This window comes from Pteronotus mesoamericanus, unplaced genomic scaffold (assembly GCF_021234165.1).
Source record: "Pteronotus mesoamericanus isolate MK-2021 breed Mesoamerican mustached bat unplaced genomic scaffold, CSHL_Meso_final contig_164, whole genome shotgun sequence".
NCBI classification, from domain to species: domain Eukaryota; kingdom Metazoa; phylum Chordata; class Mammalia; order Chiroptera; family Mormoopidae; genus Pteronotus; species Pteronotus mesoamericanus.
In genome coordinates, this window is record NW_026555065.1 from 17,703,317 (window position 1) to 17,726,799 (window position 23,483).

General features: G+C 38.8%; 1 protein-coding gene across 2 annotated transcripts in view; it reads right to left on the reverse strand.

Annotated features, from left to right (window-relative positions):
• Positions 1 to 305: 305 nt before the first annotated feature.
• SLC12A1 (solute carrier family 12 member 1) overlaps positions 306 to 23,483 on the reverse strand; it is an 80,813-nt gene continuing 57,635 nt past the window's right edge. For both annotated transcript variants that reach the window (XM_054564873.1, XM_054564879.1), the window contains exons 20-26: positions 14,931 to 15,074; positions 12,352 to 12,483; positions 12,003 to 12,114; positions 9,475 to 9,561; positions 2,882 to 3,017; positions 1,436 to 1,503; positions 306 to 441 (exon numbers count right to left, since the gene is read on the reverse strand). In XM_054564873.1, coding sequence (XP_054420848.1) covers positions 306 to 441; positions 1,436 to 1,503; positions 2,882 to 3,017; positions 9,475 to 9,561; positions 12,003 to 12,114; positions 12,352 to 12,483; positions 14,931 to 15,074 — 815 coding nt within the window. The remainder of the gene's footprint in view (positions 442 to 1,435; positions 1,504 to 2,881; positions 3,018 to 9,474; positions 9,562 to 12,002; positions 12,115 to 12,351; positions 12,484 to 14,930; positions 15,075 to 23,483) is intronic.

Here is a 23,483-nt window from a genome sequence, read left to right on the forward strand (position 1 = left end):
TACAATCAAGTTGCTGCTGCTTTTCATGAGCATAAACCAGGATGAGTTTGCTTAATTTTCTGGTTCATCAACAGCAACGACAAAGATGTTTTTCTTAGGTGTACCAGTAGCTTTGACACTGCTCTTAAGCTGATAGAAAAAAAAAAGCTTCTATTTACTAATAAAAACAATAATGACAAAGTTTATGTAGAATCCTTTAGCATAGTCTCCAGAGGTTGCATAACTGCAGATCAGATTTATAATATCAAGTAGTGGACTGGTTCTTAATTATTCATATGTTAAAATGTGCTCTAATTTTTCATGGTTTAAGAGTAAAATGTCAGGACATTTTTGTGGTTTCCTCTAACTAGTAAGACAGGAGGGAGGTTCTTCGTGAGGATTTCCAACCAAGCCATGTACAGCCAATCTGATATAGATCCTTTTCTTGCCACTGGAAGGCTCCTGACAATGTGGAAGAAAAATAGAAAACAAAGGTGAGAATTATTACTTGTAGTCAGTAACATCACTAGTTATCTGAGCTATTTAATAAGCAGTGGCCTGAAACTTTTATACTCCTTCTCCCAAAAATGAAAGCACTTAAATTATTTTGAATATAGGTATTATATATATAGGTATTATATTTCTCAGATAGTACAAATATCTGCAAACCAGGGAATTAGGCTTAAGCATTGTAGAGACAAAACACAGCTATAAATTTTCACTCCTCTTTAAATGGAAAATTTTTTATCAACCAATACTTCTTCCCATTTTTTGGCAGGCATAATTTTTCCCAATAGTTTAAAGCTCTTATATTTGGGAGAAGCCTCAGAAACCAGCTATTTGAACCATTCAATTCAGGAGACCATTTTACATCTGTGTTGGATAGGAGTCCAGGAGACCTTGCTTGAAGACATATAATCTTTGTACATAGGAGTCAGTTCATGAGCTACCAATGTGAGATAGTTGGAGGTTTTCATATTTAGTTATCAATCTTAGGTAAACAAACATTAATATTTTCAGCAGGTGCACCCCTAACACTCGTGGGGTGGAGGGTCTCCCCTTGGCCTCTCGCAAATGGAAAGGAGCCTTGTGGACACGTAGCAGACTCCACATCTCAGGAGCGCCTGTCTAGCAAATGGGCCTGTGAGCCTCGTTGGCCAACTTGAATGCTGTTAGGCAGGGAATTCCAGGCTCGGGCTCCTGGAGCATGGTCTGGGGGGGCCGGTGGGGTCACAGGTGGGCACTGCCCTGGAGCAATATGCTTGTGGGCCTTCTAAAGCCCATGGGCCCCAGTTTTCTAAGTCTCAGGGTGACAAATATTTTTTTTCATTGTCTAAAATCCCATAAGTTGCAATTTTTTTAAGTTTCCATCTGAATAAGCATGAGCTTTTAAATTGATTAACCATTTACCTAAGATTTCTCTGGAATATTCTTAAATATCTGCAGTGATACTTACAGGACTATGAGATTAGCAGCTCTTGAGTGCTCCTGTAAGAGTTCATTCAGTCGAACTTGGCGGTAACTCTGTGGACAACATTCAGATTTTGTTGAGAGCAGTTTTCCCAGAATTATGAATAAGAATTTCTCTTCTTACCTCAAATTATAGACAAGTAGAAAAACCTCACTCTTAAAAAATATTACAATGATTTCATTCAGGTTTGGAAACACACAGTGTTTTTAAAAACTCATGAGAAGTTTTAGAAATATAAAGTATAGAACCAAATTGTCAATGCGTGATAGTGGCTTGTTAAATTCTAGAAGGAAAAAACAAGCAAACAAAATGGGCAACAGTAGAAAGAAGATGACAATGACAATTCTGGGGACAGGGTTTGTGGTTGAAAAAAACTAACCTAATCTTGATACAAATTTGATATCTCAGGAATATCGATTATATCCTAATTTATCTTTCTTTAAACTCTTTGCATATTTGATCAGCATAGGGCACTGGTTTCAACTAAAAAGGCACCAAAAAACTAACTTGGGAAAATAATTACACTTAACTATTTTTGCAGTGATAAGAGAAATAATATATATTATTATATTTCACTGGTTTCAGAAATGTGATTCCAGATATGTGATTTGCTTAATTGTATGAAAAGTCTTAGAACTGGGTGGTTTGTTATGCACAGAGTTCATGATTCTTAGTAATTTTTCCACTAACTTTGAAACGCTTTTATTATCTCTTGCTCTAATTTGTTCTAACTTCAGCTCCTAATGCAATTTATTTAAATTTTGTAGTTTAGAGGTTTTTGTGGTCCTTCTCCTTGAATGTTCAATCCAATTCAAATGTCAGTTCTACTTTACTCCTATGTCCCTGCTTTTTTAAGCATCCTCATCATCACAGCTTCATTCAGTGCAAGCCACATGGGGGGTAACTCCCATCTTGTGTTTCCTAGAAAAGCTCACCATTTTACACCCATCCTGCCACGTGTGCCTTATCCAACTTTCATCTTCATTATTCCAATTTCGTATTTTCTCAGATCCCTGTTAGGTTTCACAGCTATCTTTATCAGCTTGAAATTATTTGTCATTGCATCAAATTATGAGTCAATCTATTGTTATCTACTTTGCATACACATTGACTTGACTTAATTATTTTAGACTGATGGGTCTGTCTCCTGTTCTATAAAATTAAACTTGAGAGGAGTTTTCATAATACGTGTCAATAACCTGTGTTTTTTTAACTTTTAAAAGGAATCGATTTTATACTAAATAAATAAAAACTTTTCTAAACCCTCCTATCCGGTAATATAATAGAAAAGCACTTGAAAAACTCAGGAATCCTGGATCTTAATGAAATTCTATAATAGATTCATTACTTACTGATTTTTAAATCAACCACTGTTTTCTTTTTTTGGCTAGTTAGACAGCACAGTAAAAATTAAGGAAGACAACTCTTTACCTTTTCCTTGACTGCTTCCAGTTCAGCATCTGTAATTTTCCATGGAGCTTCCCTCTTTAATTTCTCAGCAGTTGTTAAATCTTTGCAGCTTTCATGGAGCCGATATTGTTCTATCATCTCTTCAAAGACTTTCCAGCTGAAAATGGAATTATAAAGGAGGCCTCACAGTGAGAAACTAACTCATTATTTTACAGATACTCCAGGTTTGACTGGGCGGCTAGCTGGCTGCAGAATCAGAGCTGAATGTCATGCAAATCTTTTAAGAGTTATCTTTGCAAGAGATGTACTGGGAGTAAAATCACAACTACAGTATCAGCTTCTTATCCAAGGAAAGGCATTAACATGTTTGAGGACTTGTTCACCTTTTAGCTATTAAATCCTTAATATAACTACATGAACACATAAATAGTAATTTTTCTGGAAATACATTTTCTATATAGTATAGTCAAAGACACAGTTGTAATGTAGACACTTTAGCTCAGAAATGAATTTCCATCAGCTTAATTTACAGATTACATCAAAGACATGCATGAACCAATGTAAGAGATCAACCAGGTTCTTTGGGGGTTGGGATCCTCCTCGCCTTCAGTTCACGTGACAACTCCCACTCACGGCAGGCAGGAGGGGTGGGCAGGTGGGAGAACAGCAAGGGCTGCCACAAGTTCAATGGCCATAGAACAATTTGAATGTTTGATGCTAATAAGGCAGCCTTTGTCCTTCTGCTGTTATTGCCTGAGCTTTTCAAATGACTATTTTTCAGGTGCATGTTAGAAGAAAGGACAAAAATCAATAATGTCTAAAATTCTGAGGCCATTTTAGAGTAATTAAGGAGAAATTTAGAAGAGAACTGGGAGCAGCAGTATGTCAGTGCTGTGGAACATTAAAAAAATTGCTGAAAGATCTCACACTTGTCCTTCAAAACAATCTCACAAGATATATATATTTTAAAATGATAGCACAAAACAAAGCTTATGATTTATGAGAGTCGTTGTCTTTGGTATGCTACTCTAACAATCTCAAATATAAATAATTTTCCTTGGTTTTATATAATTTAGTTTGCATGTAATTTAGTAACTTTGGAATGAGTGATAATTAGATTCAATGTGCTATTAGGCTAAGAAATTAAAATATGAAGCCACCAGTTCAATGATCTCATCAGTTAGCATAATTTAGGATTTGCAGATCCAAGTGCATAGATTACAAATGAGTAGAATGTTCCTACCGTGTGCCTTTGTTAAGGGATTGGAAATATACTTCATGCAGTAGATTTCTGACACTTGGACTTATTTAGAACTGTAGACAATGACAGGGAAGAAATAAGACTGATATGCCCTATTGTTCTTTCAACTGCACAGTACTTGTATTCGCAGCTTGTTACCAAAGTGTCGGGCTCTCAGAGACCTTGGGCAGTAATGAGTGCAAAGGGGCTGGCCTCCGAGAGAAGAGCCTGCGTTCCCCCTCCGGCTCCTCCATCCCCCTCCACAACAGGATGGCGTCACCTTTAAAAGGGGGTGATGACAGCTGCTGGCATGGGGATTGGTAGGAGGGTCAGTATGATAATTTTGGTGACAGTGCTATGGAAAGAATGCAGTGCCCTGGAAAAGCAAGGAATTCATTCTGTTTAAGCTCCCCATATACTTATTTTGATCAGGATAAGAGTTTTCTTTGTATCTTAGTGGGCTTATTAGAAAGTCCAGTTCAAAAATAGTTTCCTAAGAAATAGAAGGTGGAATGGAGGTTGCTGGTTGTCTCCCAAGCGTTTACGCTACGCTTCCCCACTTTGGTCTGGGTGGGAATGACTGCATCCCCAGCCTCAGCCAATCCACACAATTCTATCCTTTCTGCCAGAGTGGCTGGCCAAGATGGGCACAGGACCCAGGTAAGCTTGACGAATAGGCACCTAGCATTCCACTGGACCATGGTGAGCAGTGCAGCAGCGTAGGTCGGAACTGCCTAAATAGTGCCCCTGCCCTGAATTCAGTGACTGGGGAAGAGACAAACTTTCTTACTGAACATTGTTAGCAATTATATAGGCCTGGTTGCTATGGACAGTCATCTTGTTTTTATTAGCAAAGTCAACTTAACTGATGGTATCATAATGGAAGGTAAAGTAGAGAGAATGAAAGAGGATCAGTCCTTGATTGCAAAAATTAACTTTCTAGATGAAGTTTTGCCTGAAAACCAAAATACGAGGAGGGACTCCCCGAAGAATGCAATTTATTAATAAGAAATTGTGTATTTATTCTTACATGTGTAAACTTCAGTGACCTTCAAAGTACTCTCCATTTGATGCAATAAACCTATCAATGTTTTTTCCACTGCTCAGAACAGTTTTTGTAAAAGGTGTAAGATTTATATGATCTGAAGAGAAATGAGTATCAAAACACTTTTTGAATTTGTAAATTTTGATGCCTTTTAGTACTTCTGTCGTTTTTTTTTTTTTTTTTGTTTCACCTTTTCCACATTGGCAAGACATTTCTCTTTGAGGACTTTTTTCTATCCAGGGAAACAAAGTCATTTGGGGTGAGATCAGGTGAATAGGGAGGGCGGGGTATGGGGGTCATATCATTTTTGGTCAAAAACTGTTGAGCCCTCAGTGGGGTGTGTGCAGGTGCATCTGTAAATCATCCATTGTGAAATGGGCAAATGCATTGAAAGAGTCTTCAAAAAAAATTCATTGAAGCTGAATGCAGCCTCTCACAACAACGCCACCTGGTACACGGATACCGATGGGTTCCTAGAGCACTCACCTAGCCGGGGAAGCCTGTAATACAGGGGGCCTGCTTGCCAGAAGATAATTCCATTTTTTTTTGGTGCCCCCATGTACACTTGTATTTTTAAGTCATGTTTGACAATAGTTTCTATTACTTAAGTCACTATGTTTTCTTTTACTTGCAATTGAAATATGATAAAGTGACACAAAAGGTTATCATGGGGTTGTATTTGCCCATTTGTTTCTCTGAACTCTTACTACTCCTTGACTATGCTCACCTTTGATTTCTTCATCTTAAGGCTCACCCTGAGCTGGTCATTTTCTATCTCCTAGCTGGGTAATACAGAGTTAGCTGAAGATTTTTATTTTAATTCTCATTAAATGTGATTTTTCTTATAAGTAGTTTTTTAAATGACTCAAGAAGAGGCCAAGCATTACATGCTATTAAAAATAAATGACATTTAATTCAATTAAAATATTACCTCTAGCTGCCCTGCCTTCTCCATCCTGTTCTTCATAATAACAAAGTTTAAAATGTTTTAATTCTATAAAATTTCCCCCTTAATTTATGTAAGATTTCTTCTTTCCAATTAATGTACTAGTTATTTTTATGACCACTCTAGCATCTTTAAGCTAAATTATCTAGTTAATTGCTTCTAGTTTCTCTTGATTTCTATATAAAGACTGTTGTCCTTTTGGCCTATGACTTTTAATTCAGTTACACAATAAAAAAATGAAATCCAGCCAATAGAGCTTTTCAGTTTTTCCTAGCTCAATTAGTTTCTCATTAACTTTGCTTTTGTACTCCCTCTCACCCTTGCTCTATCATATTATAGATAATGTTTCTATGATCAAATGTCCCCACCATGACTTACTGATGTTTTATGGTAGCTGAAAGATTTATTAAGCACAATTTAAGAACATTTAACATTAACCTCCAACACGGAAATCATTGACAAACTTTCTTGGACATTCTGCATCACCTGGTGACCAAAAACAGAAACAAAAAACCAGTGACCAGGCAACAGTTGTTAACATTAGATAAGGGCTGCTGGGCCCAGAAAGCCCAGGAGGGAGCTGAAGCTGAGCCTGTGTTCCAAGCTTTGGGCCCTGGGCCCAGGGCTGTGTCAGCCCATAGGAGGGGCTCTCTCTCCCATTGAACCACTCAGAGGTGCTGCCTTTAAAAAATTACCACAAAGGTATGATGTGCTACCAGCGGCCATATATGAGATTTACTGAATGACCATTCTCTGTTTTATAAAGTAACATGGCATCAGTTACAGCAGAAGCTGAAGAGCATAGGATAGCGCTTCTAGCTCACCTCCTCTTGGTGGCCTCCTGTCTTTGTGCCAGGGTAATTACTGCAAAAATTCCCTAATTCCAGTGAGAAATTTAATTTTAATTCCTCCCCTGCATCTTCCTCAAGACCTTGAAATATCAGAAAAAAAAAATCTCAGAGATTGTGAAAACTAGTTCATTATTTTTCCTGAGAAAGGGAAATAGATCTTTTCATTGCAGGATGAGGAGGATATGTAAGAAACACACAATTAAATTTGGTGTCTGAAATTAAATTTGGATACCATGAGACAAACAGAAATGCCTGGGTCTCTGCTTCTTACTACTGTTCATAGAGTTCAGTCCCTGAAAAGAAGAAACCATGGTACAAAGGGCAGAGTTAGTAAGATGAAGAGCAGCTAAACTATGCTGGGCAATGAAAGAATGTAGAGGCATGGTTAATGGAAATAGTACATCGACATTCTTGGTAATAGGACATAAATGATGGGTATCAGGGGATGACCATGGCATAGACTAGCATGAAAGAAGGGGAAGGAACCCTGGCCAGTATGGCTCAGATTGTTGGAGAGTCATCCTGTAAACCAAAAGGTTGCAGGTTCGATTCCTGCTCAGGGCACATGCCTAGGTGGTGGGTTCTGTCCCCGGTCAAGGTGTGTATGAGAGGCAACCCATCAATAGAGAGACAACCCAAGGGAGAGAGTTCCTTTCTCTCTCCCTCCCTTACTCTCTCTCTAAAATCAATAAGCATGTTCTTGGGTAAGGATAAAAAAAAAAAAAGAAAGGGAAGAAAACAAGGACTTGGGTAGAGAAAACCATATTGACCAGTGAGGAGGCAAAGATACAGGTATGAATTGATTATCAAGCATAGACTGTCCTTAGCTGCTAATAAGACAAATAACAACAAGAAGAATTCAGCCTCAGGTAGGTGACTAATTTGTGCCAGGACTGAACCAAGGCTTATAGAAAATTCAAAGGCAGCAGGGCATGTTGTGACTACCCTCTAGACAACAGCAAATGGCCCTGTGCTTGCAGAGCATTGCCAGACTCTGGCCTGTTGCTAAGTGGCACATACTAGGGAATCATTGGACCTGCCATGTTATGAAAGAGAATGCGTTTCCACCAATTAAAGCCATAAGATGAGCTCATTTGATCACATCATTGCAAATGCCAAGAGGCAAAGACTTAGACATTAAAATTCTTCCAATGAAATGTGGAAGGCTACCAGAGATTATTGCATGACAACCCAGTTCATATCAAAATATTAACTCCACTTACCAAGGAAAAATCTGTTAATTTTACTTAAGTACTTATAACTGTAGAAATACAGGAATGCAAGGAATTTGTGGAATACATGGTGTGAGGAAATATCCCATAGTAATAACCTATGTCTACCTCGACAATTTTAGCTTATCACAGTTAAGGTGTTTGTAAAGCCATTTTGAGTGACCCGTAGCCTTGGAGGGATCATGAATACCCTCCAATAGCATGAAGTTCAAAGTTGTTCTTCAGTAAATAAGAGTGCACCCGAAATTTGGATGATTTCCAGTTATTGATCTCATATAGGATAACAATGAATCAAAATAGAGAAGAGCAAGAAGACCTGAAGAATGTGGAATGGCAATCCAACAAGAACCGCAGGAGGAAGGAGAAAGGATGGTCAGCAGAAACGAGAAGAGGCCCAACAGGCAGGTGAAGACATAAGCCATTCCTTTGTGACTCTCTCTAACCTTACAAGCCCCCTTGCATGCCAAAGCAAACATGTCAAATTACATTCAGATACAGTAATAAACACGATTTTGGACCATAAACAATTGAAAACATTTTATAATTGTTAACTTATTGCTCTAAGTAGTTGACTTATAATCAGCTATAATTTCCATATAATCTTGCACCCCTGGGAAGTCCTGTGAAGATCTAACCTACAAATTGTTTTTAAATATCCTTGACAATTTAATAATTAAAGAGGGTTAAAATGATGTCATATTTTGAAGATATTTAAACAATTATTTCAGTTTTGCTATTTTTAAATTTTGGAGCCGATACATATTCTTGGCTGGCTTCAGGTAGTTTTAAAGACCCCCCTTTTGGGGCCCTCATAGACTCTAAGTGTTGAATCCTTCATGCCTAAAAGCTACAATGGCCACAGAGCGCTGGTACTGTCATTGTGCCAAGAAGACACAAGCTGTTTCCAAGTCTTCCCCACTGGAGCTCTCCATCCAGGATGCCCCACCAGTAACTTTAAATAACGGAAACTTGCCCTGACTGCTCAGGTCAGAATCCTCTCAGCTTATGCTTCCTGCTATCTTGCCACCATAGACACCAAGAACATGAAGGGCAGCTCTAAAATGCTAAGTGAACTGTTTCAACAATTCTGCCTCTCAGGCTCATCTTCACCATAGGACTTTTCCTTCCATTAGAATGTACTTGATAGTACTATGTCATGATTACTGGAAGTCCCTTTTTATTGTATCTTATAAGGAAGTCACTGCAATAAGTGCATAACATTTTTACCCTTTTAATAATCAATACAAAAGAGATGAGAGTATCACAGATTAAAAAATGGACCTTGTTAAATGTTTCATACCTCTCTTTGTTTGGCTTAATGTTGATGTCACCAATGATATGGATGTCTGCGAATTTTATCCTAAATTTGCTCAGAAGGGAAGCCATTCTGAAAATAAAAGGGAAAAAAAACCCCTTTGTCATTCCATATTTAGCTATGTTTCAATCAAAGAGTTTTGTGTTTAAGATATCAAAAGCAATCATGTCTTATTTTCACTTAGTTTTCAGACAAAGTCATTGGTTAGTGTTTGATTTTCATTATCTTGCTTGATGGATATATTAAGTGTGGACCAAGCAGGAAAAAAAAAAAAAATCCTAAAGGTGCAGACACTGGAAATAGCAAACCCAGCTCTGCATTATGTTTCAAGGAAAATAATGTTGAGCTGCTGAAATGCTTTTATCATTTAAAAAAAGAACACATTTTAATACTTTTTAACTGTTATTTTGCTGATAATTTTTAGAGTTTATTGTCAAAATAATGACAAACTAATAATTATAGTGTGGACCCCGAGAAAGAAGATAACCTATGGAGAAGGACTTCTGGTGGCTAACTGCACTCAAATTTAAAAGCAGAGCCAAGTAGCTCTTTGTAAATAGGGGCCTCTCACACAAACTGCACTTCGGGGAGAGGCCTGCACTAAACTGCCTGTCTGCACTGTGTTCCTGCCATCTGAGCCTGCTCTCACAAAGAAATTCTTGGAATTTTATTTTAACCAATAAGACTGAGACTTTCTCAGTCCAATTAGAGCTGTACAACGATAGTTGTAGCAGCATCTTCTCTGACCAATCAGAGTGGCTCCATTCTGACCAATCAAAATAGTGCTCTCCGGACCACTCAAACTGCAACTATTTGTAGTCTTCATTTGCATGAAACAGACCAGTCAGGGACCAGGGGTGGAGACTTCTTCTATAAATGTCCTCTCCTTTCTGATGTGGAGAGCGCACTCTCCCTTTCCGCCAAAGACGGAGACTGCCTTTCCCAGCTGGAGCTGAAGGAGTCTCCCTGAGGCAGAGGTGGAGCAGAATGGGGCAGAGCAGGGCCCCCTTGCCCCAGGGCCACCTTACAATTACGCTGCTTCACAGCTGTGCTGCTTCATAACTGAGCTGCGACACTATTGAACTGTTTCACAGCTGTGCTGCTCTTACAGTTGCGCTGTATCACAACTGAGCTGTTTGAACTGATTAGAGTTTCCTTCTTCACCACACCCCAAACTGGGGATTCCTGTTGGTGCTGAATTGATGCCAATGACCATTGGTTGACATATGTTATTATAGATTGGAGTTTTTTTTTTTCTCCCCAGCAATGGAAAATTTTGATATAATTTCAAAGTTGCAAAAAAATTGCAGGGATAGTGCAAAGAAATTCCAGATTCCTTAATTATTTATGTTCTGCCCCATTTGATTTATCATTCTCTTTTACTCTTGTTATACGTTTACATCTATCTGCATCTTTTTCTCCTCTTTTCTTTTTTTACTTGCTTTTTTGCTTTCTGCTTATCTGCCCACCTACCTACCAAAGACATTCTCTTACATAGAGTACAATTTTTGAAATCAGAAAATTTAACATTCATAACATGTTGTCATCTAATCCACTGACCATTTTCAGCTTTTATCAGTTGTCCCAGTAAGCCACTTTAAGAAAATATAGTTATTGTGGACATCATGTTTGTTTTCATTTTAATATGATCCTTTTTAAGAGAAATTAAATATACCTTGTAAGAAGGGGGAGAACATATAAAAAGGCATTACTGAATAAGAGCCCACTGTTATTTCGTGATTTCTGGACGTAGGTTCCAGAAGGGCTCAGGACTCAGACATGCCGTGAGGAACTGAACGCTCCTGAAGGCCCTTCTTCAGAGTCCCGCCAGGGACGTTGCGATGCACCACATTCTTGCTCGGCGCTCTTGTTCTCACAGCTACACTCGTCATGAGTACATTAATAAAGATACAGACTTATACTGTGAGACTGTCTTTGTTTTTATTTTTTAATTAGAAGAGTTCTCAACAGTTATCCATGTAAACTCTTCCAAACTACAAACAGAAGGTGGGGGCCGAGATAGGTGTGGTGCCTGTTGCAAAGCCCCACCGCTCGTTGGTGGCAGGGCTGGGACTAGGCCCAGGTGCAGCCTCTCAGTTCTCTTGTAAGTGAGCTGTGCAGAGTGACTGCTGGGAATTAACAAGTTTGAACCTCCCAGAAGAAGCTGTTGGACACAAATTCCTTCAGGCTCTTCCTTTCTCGGATACACTTACTAGTCAGAACACAATAAACTTTATACAAGATAATGATACTTTCATTCAAGACAAGATGAGTCTTCTGTGCCAAAGTCCTTTTTGAAAGCATTTGCGGCAGAGGATAAAAGGACCTGAAGACAGTGATTAGAAAACCTACACAGATAATATATTGACTGGAAAACCAAGTACCTATGAGGCCTGATGTGGTGGCTTTTTCTTTAAGTCTATTGTATCTCAAAGTCACTTAAAGTTCTTATAATTAAACCATTAGAACAACAAACATCCAAAATATTCTAACACAAGTGATAAGTTGCTTACGCAATTTTTTCTTCTTCAATGCGGTTAACCTTCCCTCCGACATAGATTCTTAATTTACAGTCTTTCCATTTTTTTCTGAGAGTCAAGATATAGGGGATAAGAAGTGTTAACCCTGAAAAAAAGAGTAAGTTACGACAGAAAAAATGAGTATATCTTACTGAAAGGAAATGAATGGCTTTTCATCCTTTTTCATTCCCACATTCACAGCTCCTAAATAATTTAAAGTCTTTGGAGAACACAGAAATGTTAATCTTTAACTGCTATCTTTTTCATATACCTTCCCATGCTGTTTGTTAAATTTATCAACACAGAAATTCTGCTTCCTAGTGTATATTCCAGAAAATTTTACCTCCATCATCAAACAGCCACCAAACATCAATTGTGCCTTTTCCTTGCTTCTTTTTAAATTGGGTGCTGGCTTCTACCAGCTTCTGGTTGAACTCCCCCACGTGCATAGACTGGATTGTGTTAATGCTGCTGTCTGTAATGAAAGAGAAAGCAGTATATCCATTTGTCTTTTCTAATAAATCTATTCAGAAAAATGGAGGAAGGGTCATGAATTAAAAGTTTTTTTTACTTATAGGTGAATAGTGAACTCTGTTCTCCAAAAAGGGGAAATAAAGGTTGAACACACAGTAATTTATATCACCATTAGTAGTTAAAAAAAAGAATGTTTTAACCTTTACTTGAGAATACATTTCAGAGAGAGGAAGGGGGGAGGGGAGAGAGACATCCATGTGAGAAAGAGACATCCATCAGTTGCCTCCCGTATGCTCCCCGACCAGGGATGAAACCCCAACCGAGGCATGTGCTCTGACCTGGAATCTTACCTGCAACCTTTTGATGTATGGGGCGATACTCCAACCAAGTGAGACACCCGGCCAGGGCCAAAAATTTTTGATATTGGTTTTATGGATTATTTTGAGGTCCTTAGTAATTGGTCTCAGAGTGAAATTATTACTTAGACATCGAACAATGCTAAATTAGCTAGGAAAAAAAATCCTGAGTTTCAAAAATTTCAGATATAACTCAATTCAATCATATTTTCAGATTTACTTGACAGTAGAACAAATGGTGATCAGTTTTTTTCTGGGAAGAAGCAACTGAATCAGGAGCATTCCTTCGTTGAACGATTCAATGATGTAAATCCCATGAGTGCAACTTGCCCAGGTGGCCAGGGATGATGTGCATCCTGACTGTGTGACCCTGTGGGCCTAGTGTCAGCCCGTTTTACTCCCCTGCTTTCTATTCAAGGAGTTTTGTGAAGCTAAAAAGAAAGCCATTTGAGCTACTTAAATCTCTGTGAATGAGATGAAAAACCCAAGAAATATGGAAAGACACATTTTTTTTACTTGAGTTATAATTAAGGGTGCACATAAAATACTTTAAAAATTTTTAATGCAATTTCCAATCTAACATGGACACAATGAAAGTGTTCCAGGGAACTAGGCCAGTGTTTGAATTGGACCCTTGTTTCCATTTGCCAGTAGGGATTTCTTTGCTACACTGTATATATTATTTCTTATTTTCATGTCTTTCAAAGTTGTGACTTTATTGCTTATTTCAAAGAGATGGTGTCACTGTAGAGCTTAGAGGAGAGCTGACAGCCGCTCAGAGCTTCCCTCTGATCTAAGAGGTTCTAAAGAGGCTTTGTTCTGTCTTTTGCTGTTTTCATGTTTTGGGCCTGTCCGTTCTGAAGCAATTATCTTATATTGTTTTTATCTCTCTAGGACTGCTGAGGGAGAAAGTAAGTGCATTTACAAAATGGACCAAACTCTGCCCCCACTTATGCGCACATCAAAGTGTCTAGAGGACTCAAGCATGAGCACCTGGAGGCAAAGTTGGTCTTGCTCTAGAGCTCAAAAGAGCTGTTAACCAACAGAAGCCCAGGGCAGTGCAGGGGCCTACATTAGAGCTGTGTCTGAAATTTTAGGTGTTGGGTGTAATATACAACATTATTTTGCTTTTCCAAACAATGAGACTTGTTGACTTTCAGAGGAGAACACTTTTGCCAAAAGTATTGTGATGCAGATGCAGGCTTCTAGAATAAATAACCAGTCCCCCTTCATTAATAAGGACATTAATGCCGCCCTTCTCACTGTCAGCTAAATAGTATTGGGCTATGACTTCTAAATTTTCCATTGCTTTTCCAGACCGCACTATTGAATAAAGCAGATTCAATGGCTAGTTAACTTGTCTCACAAATAAAACAAATATTGGGAAAGAAAAAAGATAATAGTTAGCATCCAGATCTTACTCTAATGTTACAGCCTTAAAGTCCTGATAATACCATCAATTTTAGATTTAAACATGTCATTTTCCTAGAAAATGGCATTTTCAGGGTAATAATACACAGTTGGCTTTCTTAATTGCCCATGCAATATTCCACATACTTAAGGGTATCTCTGGTATTTGAAGGAGTATATAAAAAATATATACATGTTATATATGTATATGTTAATTTCATCCTTGGGTTATAGTAGGAAAACAAGGAAACAAAACCAAATCTTTCCCAAGGTAGGAGATAGCCTCTTAAAAAGTCTGGATTCTGTCAGCCTAGCCCAGAAGTCTGCTAAATCTCAGTTTGATCTTGATATTTGACTTCAAGACCCTCCTACAGAAATCATCTTTCGTGGGCTGCAACACCAGTGAATGACTTCAGTAACTAGGATTATTTGTACCCAACAGAAATAAATGGTATTCTAATTTTATACCAGCAGAGGTCGCCGTGGACCTCATTAAACACAAAACTGCAGTGTTTCTGGAAAGAGCAATTTTCAAAAAAACAAAAACAACCCCCCCCCCCGCCCCCGAGACATTTGAATCAACTGTTTATGAAATTTATAGCAATACTTTTTTCATTTTCCAGTCTTCCATTCCTTGGATGTATACCTTATATTTAGATATGAGTGCTACTCAGCCACTTACCTTTTTTAGAAGTTGGTTTGGTAATGTTCAGTTTGCCAGCTTTTTTAAACAAGCCTCGGATGCCTCCACTTCCTTCCTCACTTTCATTGTCTTTGATAGTGGCTTCCAAAGCCAGCCTCTCCTGTTCTAATTTCTCTAACTCATCTGAAGAGAGAAGACAAAATCACATATTAAACTCAGAGAGAGAAAGTTTTTAGGAACACTCGTAAACTATTTTACTATTAAAATGGCATATCTGCAGTAAAATGATTATCAAAATATGATTTTTTCCTGAATGATTATTAAAAAGTAATGTAATGTCTGTAAATTATATTCAGAAAGTACATAACTACTCCCAATATAGCTCTATGTGTTAAATATAATATATGAAAGTTACTATGATTTTTTTTTGTAAGGGCTGATTAATGTCATCTTTGTTCACTTCATGCAAAACCCTAAAAGCCAGATCCACTGTACATAAGATGTTATACACTGAGAGCCACTGATTTACTGACCTGAGCTACTGAGTCAGATATTTTACCAGTGGAAGTGACAGAATTACAGAAATATACTAGTAATAGATCAGGCACACAACAATGCCTCCTGAATTGAAACACAAAATGAGAGAACAGGAATTAAGGAAAGATAATCACATCTTGTAATAAACTTTATGGGATCTGAATACAAATGACAGTGACAAATACCCACCAACGATTCTTCCCAATAAACAAAATACTTTCTGGAGTGCATGACCAAAGCGAAAGCAATAAAAGCGAAGTATATGCCTGTCTGAGTTCGAATTGCTAAAAAAGGCCTCATGACACTCGAGTCTGGAATAACAGTCAGGCTGTGCAGAATTTCCTGTCCATGGCTCAGACCCACTATCCAAACTCTGATGTTGTGTCTGGCTGCCTTGTATCTTTTGGGGATTCTGGTTGTGATGAAAAATTCCTAGCTGCTATGCAATGTGTTACATCGTTCTCTGACCTCGGCCTGCATTGGAGCAGGGAAAATAAAGACTGTAAGGGCTGTCATAGGGTGGTGCTAGAGTGATGGGCTTCCTGGCTTACAGGTAGCAAGGTGGCCCTCTTGCCAGGTCCCCTTGTCTTCTTGCCTGCTGAGAACAGAGCCTTAGAAAATGAGCAATGTTCTGAGACAGAGAGCGGAAAACCTAGATTCAATGTTACAAAACACTGGTAAGGCTCCTGCAAATGTCAACCCTTGGAGCCTGTTGCCTTATCTGTCTGGGAAGCAAAGCTATACAAACTCTAGATTTATCAATTATGCACTAACTAAATCTGTCAGGACAGTCACATCCCTAGACAGTGCTGTTATTCAGCTACGCAGAATTGTCTGGCCCCTTTCCAGGTCTTAGCAATTAATCTTTTGCCAGTGGCATGAGATGTAAGGTCAAATCACCCATGTGATTTCCCCAAAGCTTCAAAGGTTCTCAAGATCAGCAGCTATAGAAGATCTGAGAGATTAGACTGATGGTATTAAAGCTCATAGAGGAGTTTCTTACCCCTGACTTTTGAAAGGTGAACACAAGCTGCATTGCACTCGGGGTCATGACCGATTATAGCTCTGCTGCTGGCTTTCTGTGACATTAAGCAAGTCATTGACTTTTTCTATGCCTCTGATTTCCTATCTGTGAAATGGAAAACCGTAACCCTTCCCCCTTTTCCTAGCATTGCGAAAAGAATAAACAGCTCTTGCACAGTGCTTTGGAGCTCCTTAAAGAGCAAGGCAACCAGTACATTCTATGGGCAGTGCATTTATGCGGTTCCTGGAAATAGGCTTAGTTATGCAAAGCAAATTGAGTATTTTGGAAAGCCCGGGGGTTATTTTAGCAGTTACTATTTCTTACACACTCTCTAGGTGCCAGGGACTGTGTGCATGTTACTCCTCAGCAAACAACTCTGAGATAGTTACTGTGATTATCCTCATTTTGTGGAGGAAGGAACGGAGGCTCAGAAAGGCTGAGTAACCTGTTTGGTGTCACCCCGTACAAAGCGGTCTGCTTGATTCCAAATTGAGCATGCTTCCAGCATGGAAGACCTTTTGCTTTCAGCTTATTGTTGTTACTTTAGATTTGTCTTACTAACCTCCAACTCTTCCTCATCGGAGGAACCTGAACACTCCCAAGCACATGGCATAATGCCAAGTTAATTCCCCCAAACTATAGCCCCTCAAACATATCATTGTAAAAGGAGGGACCCTAAAGACTCAGGTTGCCAGAGTGGCAACATCAGCAGCATCCTAGCCCTGGGTGACAGCCCCCCAGCTACTATTACCTACACTTTGGGGTGCTGCAGGGGCAAGCTGTAGAGTAACCGTTCTTTGCAGGCATCTGGAAGGTGCGTATTTGGGAGCTTCTTTTGGGGCAACTATAAGGATAGGTGGGGAGGGGGTTCCTTTGCTTTCCTTTTTTTGGCTGGCTCCAGCACACCTTGTGATTAGCCAGTTAGTTGCCATGTTCTCTGTCCTCTCGTTCAGACAAAGGAGAACAGAAGATAAATACTCCTTTGTAACAGAGTCAGCTGGCCGGCTGCACTGGGAGCTGCTCCAATACTTTGCTTGAAGAAAGGTACACAGTCCCTTCTGGACAGAGCAAACTGCAGACTCCCAGGCCTGAGAGACAAAACCAGACTTTGCTTGAATGAGTCAGCGTCGACAGTTCCCTCAAAGATGACAGAGACCGAGTCTACTCTAAAGGCTAAAATCTGCTTGCTTGGTTGGCCATCTGGAATTTTCAGATCCACACAGTGGTGTGATCTTTGACACAGTGATTTTGCAAGTTTTCATTAGAGAGGATTCTTAATTATTCACTTTGTAGGTGATCTAAGCCCTCCTTCTGCGTACTCCCTCCTCGTCTCATTTCAGCACCAAGTAGAAGGGATGTTTTGATGCTCTGTTCTGAATTACCTATCTGGCGCACTGCTTGCCTATGTTTGCATAAGAAATCAAGAACAGACTGTCAACCATTTCTTTCAATGGGAGTGGGCAAGCTGACCATTAGGCACAGGCGGGTGAGCAAGGTAGAATGAATGGAGAAATATAAACTCATTTCCACAAGGCTGACAATTAAAATGCCTCATTTCATCACTGTGACCATCACTATCATTACTACTTTTGTGATCTTCAGGGTTCGCAGAGCCCTTTCCACATGGTATCTTATTTGACCCCCACGCCAATACTGGGATGCAGGCAGAGCTAGTACTATTCTCCCCCTTTTAATGTAAAGGAAATTTGGGTTTAGACAGTTTAAGTGACTTGTCCAAGACTGTACAGCTGGCAACCCGAGCCTTCTGCTTCCAATTATGGTATTCATCCCTCTTTACCATCGTTCTTCAGTGATATGCTCTGACTGCCAGTATCTCCTGTTGAAGGAATACCCAAACTGCTTTTTTTTAAGAAACCACCTCCAAATTCCCCAATCAGAGAAATTTATGTAATGTTCTACATTTCCATAATAGGCTGCCTCAAACTTTATCACTGGGGGAGACAGAATAGTTTTAAGATACATGTCTGTTTTACTTCCACTAGACTGCAAACTCCTGAAGGGTAGCTTAGGTTCTATTTTATTACCACCATTTACTGAGAGTTTATTTTGTGCCAAGTATGGTCATACTTCAGTACTCATTGGTTTCAGAACTTGTTAAACCCTGTACTTGTCACATTTTGAAGAGAAAAAACTGTTCTAGCACTCAGGACTTGTGCAGGACTCAATTGCACTTGTTAGAGCTTGTATTGTATGAGTCACGACATCGTCCTGCAAGAGGAAATGCTTCATCACTCGATGAGTACTGAGGTACCACTGCAAAATGTCAAACACTTGGCCACTGTTGTATCTTCTAATGCAAAATAATAAATCTATAAGGTAGGTATTATAATTATTCTAATTTGAAAATGTGTGAAGTAAATGTGAAGTAAAACACAGAGGATAAATAATTTGACTAAGGTCACACAGCCGAAGAGTGTCAAGCTGGGATTTGAACCCAGGCCTGTCAGATTCCAAAGCCTATGTTTAGACTTCACATACTCCCTCTCTCACGTTCTTAGTTGTACCTGCACTTCTTTGCTAGTGCCTACCACCATAACAAGTACTCAAGAATAGTTTGTTGAAATAAAAGGACAGGTCATTGCTATTAATACAGTTCAAAAACATTTGAAAGTATTTTCTCCAAAAAGGGAGAAAAATAAGGGAATAGTTGTCAGGGATGGGGTGTGTAATGTGTGTGTATGGTGGGGTAGGTACAAAAGACAATGTTGGAAAAAAGTGGAGTTAATGCTGTACACAGAGGTATAAAAAGAGGTGCTAACAGGGGTTAATGGTATAAACCAAGCTAAACAGTGACCAAAAGTGGGATTAATCAGAAGAATGAGAGGCAAGGAAAGGGTTACCACCTGAACATCAGATGGGAATTTTAATCTTCCACGTGAGGTAATTCCATACTCCATCATAATTTGCAAAGCCACAATACTAGAGAGAGAGTGTAAAATCCTGCCCTTTTCTCAAGCCAAGATTAAGAAAACCCCTGAGGTTGGATAAAAAAGTTTAGGCTTTAGATTCTCTCTGTTGAGTGAGTTTCTAATCAATTGTTCATACATAACCCCAAACAGTTCTTATAGTAAAAACACAGAGTGAATCCTGAGCTGCATCTTCATGAAAATGCCAAACCACTTGAATAGTAGTTATTTTATTTTCAAGTGCTTTGTAAGTTGATGATATGGTAAATAGCTGGAGTGACCATATTTTGAAATTCAGTTTAGTTGCCAAGATTGCCTCAAGTGTTCCATCCTCAGTCTTTTTTTTTTTTTTTTTTTTTAAAGATGCCCTTTGGAAATAGGCAGGAGTCTACACAGCACAATTCACTTTGAATCTTAAGGCGAGAGAGTAGTCAGTTATCTCACAACAGAAGGGAGAACAGGGAAACTCCTTGAGGAATTGCATCCCCTCCCACTTTGCGGCATTTTTTTCTTTATTAATTATTAAATCATGCCTCTTCCTTTGGTCAATCATCTCAAAGCTGTAAATGCTCACATGAATCAACATGCCATCGCACGGGCGAAGTCTAGTTGCACCAAAGGCAGGAAGCAACCCTGCAGCGGTCACCTCCCAATGAAGTAATTATTTACTACACTGCCATCTGTCTCTATTTTGCTAAGCCACTTCCTCAGACACAGCAGAATCCCTGTGCTCTGAGATGGCCATAAATTGTGCAGTTCTTACATGGACTACTTGACCGCAATTATCGCAAATCACATGTCATCACTTGATTTCCTACCAGAATAATTTGAACTCTGTGTTGAAGTTGGCAAACTTGCTAAATACCTCTGGGAAGTGAACAATATGAAATGCCAAGATTTTTATGTTGTTGGGCAATAAATTAATTTATTAAGAGACACTATCAGTCACCCGTATTGGATGAGTTGCTGCAGAGTACAAGTTAGAATGTTATGAGTATCGATCTTATTTATACAAAAAGTTATTCTCTTCATATAAGCCTGTGGCACAGAATAGAAATAATTGTCATTAGCAAGCAAATTACCTTTGAAGTTGATTTCTATTCACTGCTTTATTAACTACAGTGTATGGGCACTCTGAATTGCTAATATTTCCTTTAAATTATAATCTGTGATGACACGTTGGTGCCTGTGTTGGAAAAGCTATGATGATAATCATTAACATAGTGTAATGCAATACTTAAGATTTATCAGGCTTTTATTAAGCCTTATATTACAGTATAATATAATGAAACACAAGCTTATTTCTCCCAATTCAAAATCTAATATGAGGGTTGTGCTATAAATTAAATAAACTTCAAAACAATGTATGGAAATTTAGCGTAAAGTTAATTTCTATCATTATGCTGTTGTTTTTCTGCATGTTCTTCATGTATTTGTGTAATATTGTTTTTTTAACCTATGTAATTGGTACTTATAATTATTTTATTAGCATCCAACTGTACTTTCCCTTTCTTGACTAAGAAAGCAGAAATATTTCAAACATCAAAGTTGATATAAATCAGATGCTTCCCTTGGGAAATTAAAAGGGGATGCAGTTCATTGCCAGGATTCCTTCAGAAATACTACATGCAGAATGAGCTTCTGTATTGCTTTACAGAGCTAAATTGGTGGTGATCTTGGTGGATGGAGTAGTGAGGGGTGGGAGCAATATTTTTAAGCTACATCACACCTTTCAGTTTGAAGAGATCCACATAACATACAAAGCAAAGATGTAATCTAAACACAATTCTTTGTTGTATTCTCACTGTTTAGATGGAAAGACATTACAGCACAAAAGGCAGACAAAATTAAATAAAATATAGAAATTTAACAACACAACAAGTCTCAATAGTAGGTTCTTATACTTGTCCTCAATGTGATGTCTGTCTTAACACAGACAGGCTGCCCCTCTGTAGGGTTTTTGAAGAAATAGGTGGAAATAGCCTTGTTCCACTCCCATACCTCAGATTTTATCATTGTCTCTCATTCTGTATGTTGCTGTCTTCTCTAGCCTTGCTTTTTAAAAGGTAGAATAGTGCTTCAGACAGACATGTTTGAATCTCAGCTCTACCAACTACTAATATTCTTGTGAATCTTGGGTAAGTTTCAATTTCATTGGTTGTAAAATGGGGCTAATGATCGGACTTTTCTCACAGGGTAGTGGGATGACAGATGTCATACGTGTGAACATGAGACATAATACATAGCACATAGTAAATACTCAAAATTTTAGATATTGTTGCTACTAGTATATTAAATTCAGCTAGGAAGGAATATATATATATGTATGTATGTGTACATACCGAGAGGGAGTTAGTATATCTGGTCTCTAAATGTATTTTAAAAGGTTCATAAAAACAAAAAGGGGTCATGGAAAAGGAAGACTGAAGGTACCACAGATAACCTTTATGCTACAATTTTGCATAGGATGGACTCTATTCTCAATTTTTTAAAGCTTTTTGTACATAATCATAGAGCATACATATCACATGGTGATTCTTTATCCTATATAAACTGTTAATTCCTAGTTACTTCTTCCATCTCCGCTTCGCCCCTCACAATACACCAGATGGTTGCATGAGAAATTCACCTAATCCACTCGTTTCCTTCTGTGGTGATAGAGACAATCGTGAAATGGCCAAACAGAATCTGGACCCATCAGGCACCAGCACTCACAAATCCCTGGCAGGCTTTTCCTCTGTATTGGACCTACCCAGCAAAATCATGATCCTCTTGTACCCTGGAGGCCAAATGCTTCTAAATGGTAACTGAACAATGAGAGAAATTGCTCCAACTTCAAAAAAGGAATCGAGACTAATGTGCACAATCTTCCTCAAAACCACTCGTCCAAAACCACATATTCCATGAAGCATTGTTCTTCTGTCTCAGGTCAAATTCCATCCATGCCTTTCCCCTAATTCCTCCTGCTCCTCCAGGATTTTACTCCATGGGTCATCTCCCTCCCTCCCACACACGTTTTTTACCTTCATCTTCAACCTTTCCTACTCTGTTGGGCCTATTTTCTCAGCCTGAAAACATGGCTCTCTCTCTTATCCCAAGGTATATAGGTCTCTCTATAGTAAATCTCCTCAACATCTAAACTTCTTAGAATGGCTGCCCACATCCATATTCTCTGCTTCATCATCTCATATTCTCACCTCAACCCATTGTAATCTGGATTCTGTCAACACTGGTCTACAGGAATTATCCTCATTAAGATTATCTGTGCTGTGTCAATTACATTTTATTCATTAACCTTTCTGGTGTATTTGGCAATGTTGATGATTCTCATTTTGAGCGCTCTGCTGCCATGACACCGCAGACTTCTGGTAGCTCCTGGGAGCCTCTCTGATAGCTCCTTTCCTGACCCTTCTATAGGGCTCTTTTTCTGTGCCTTGGGGCTCTTGACTACACACACTCTTTTGGCTATATTTTCCAATGTCATAGTTTCAATTTTCACCTTCACTATGATGTCTCCTGTATTAATTTAGTAGGGCTGCCATAACACACACCACTGACGTGGTGGCTTAAACAACATACATTTTTTAATCTCTTTTTATAGGGACATCAGTCCTATTGGATTAGGGCCCACCCTAACAGTGTTATTTTACCTTACCTCTTTAAAGATCCTATCTCCAAATACAGTCACATCTGAGGTTAGGACTTCAACATACAAATTCTTGGGGGGTACAATATGGCCCATACTATCTCCTAAATCTACAGCTCCAGCTCACGCTTCTTCTTTAAGACCAGGACTGTCTCATTGCCTATTGGACATTTCCAATAGAATTTCCCACAGGAGATTGTTTCAAACTGAACCAGGCATCCCTTTATTAAACCTACTCTTCCAGTGTTTCCCATTTCCATTGATAGAGCCACAAGGAATCTTTTTTTACTCCTTTCTCTCCCATGTCCTATCCATCCAACCAACCAACCCCCAAATGCTTCTCTTTGTACCCCCAAAGTACTTCTGTTCTTCTCTCTCTCCATCCCTAACTCTAGTTCAGTCTGTCTTTGATTAATATGAAAATTTTTTTTTATTTCTATCTCTGTTTCCATTCACAG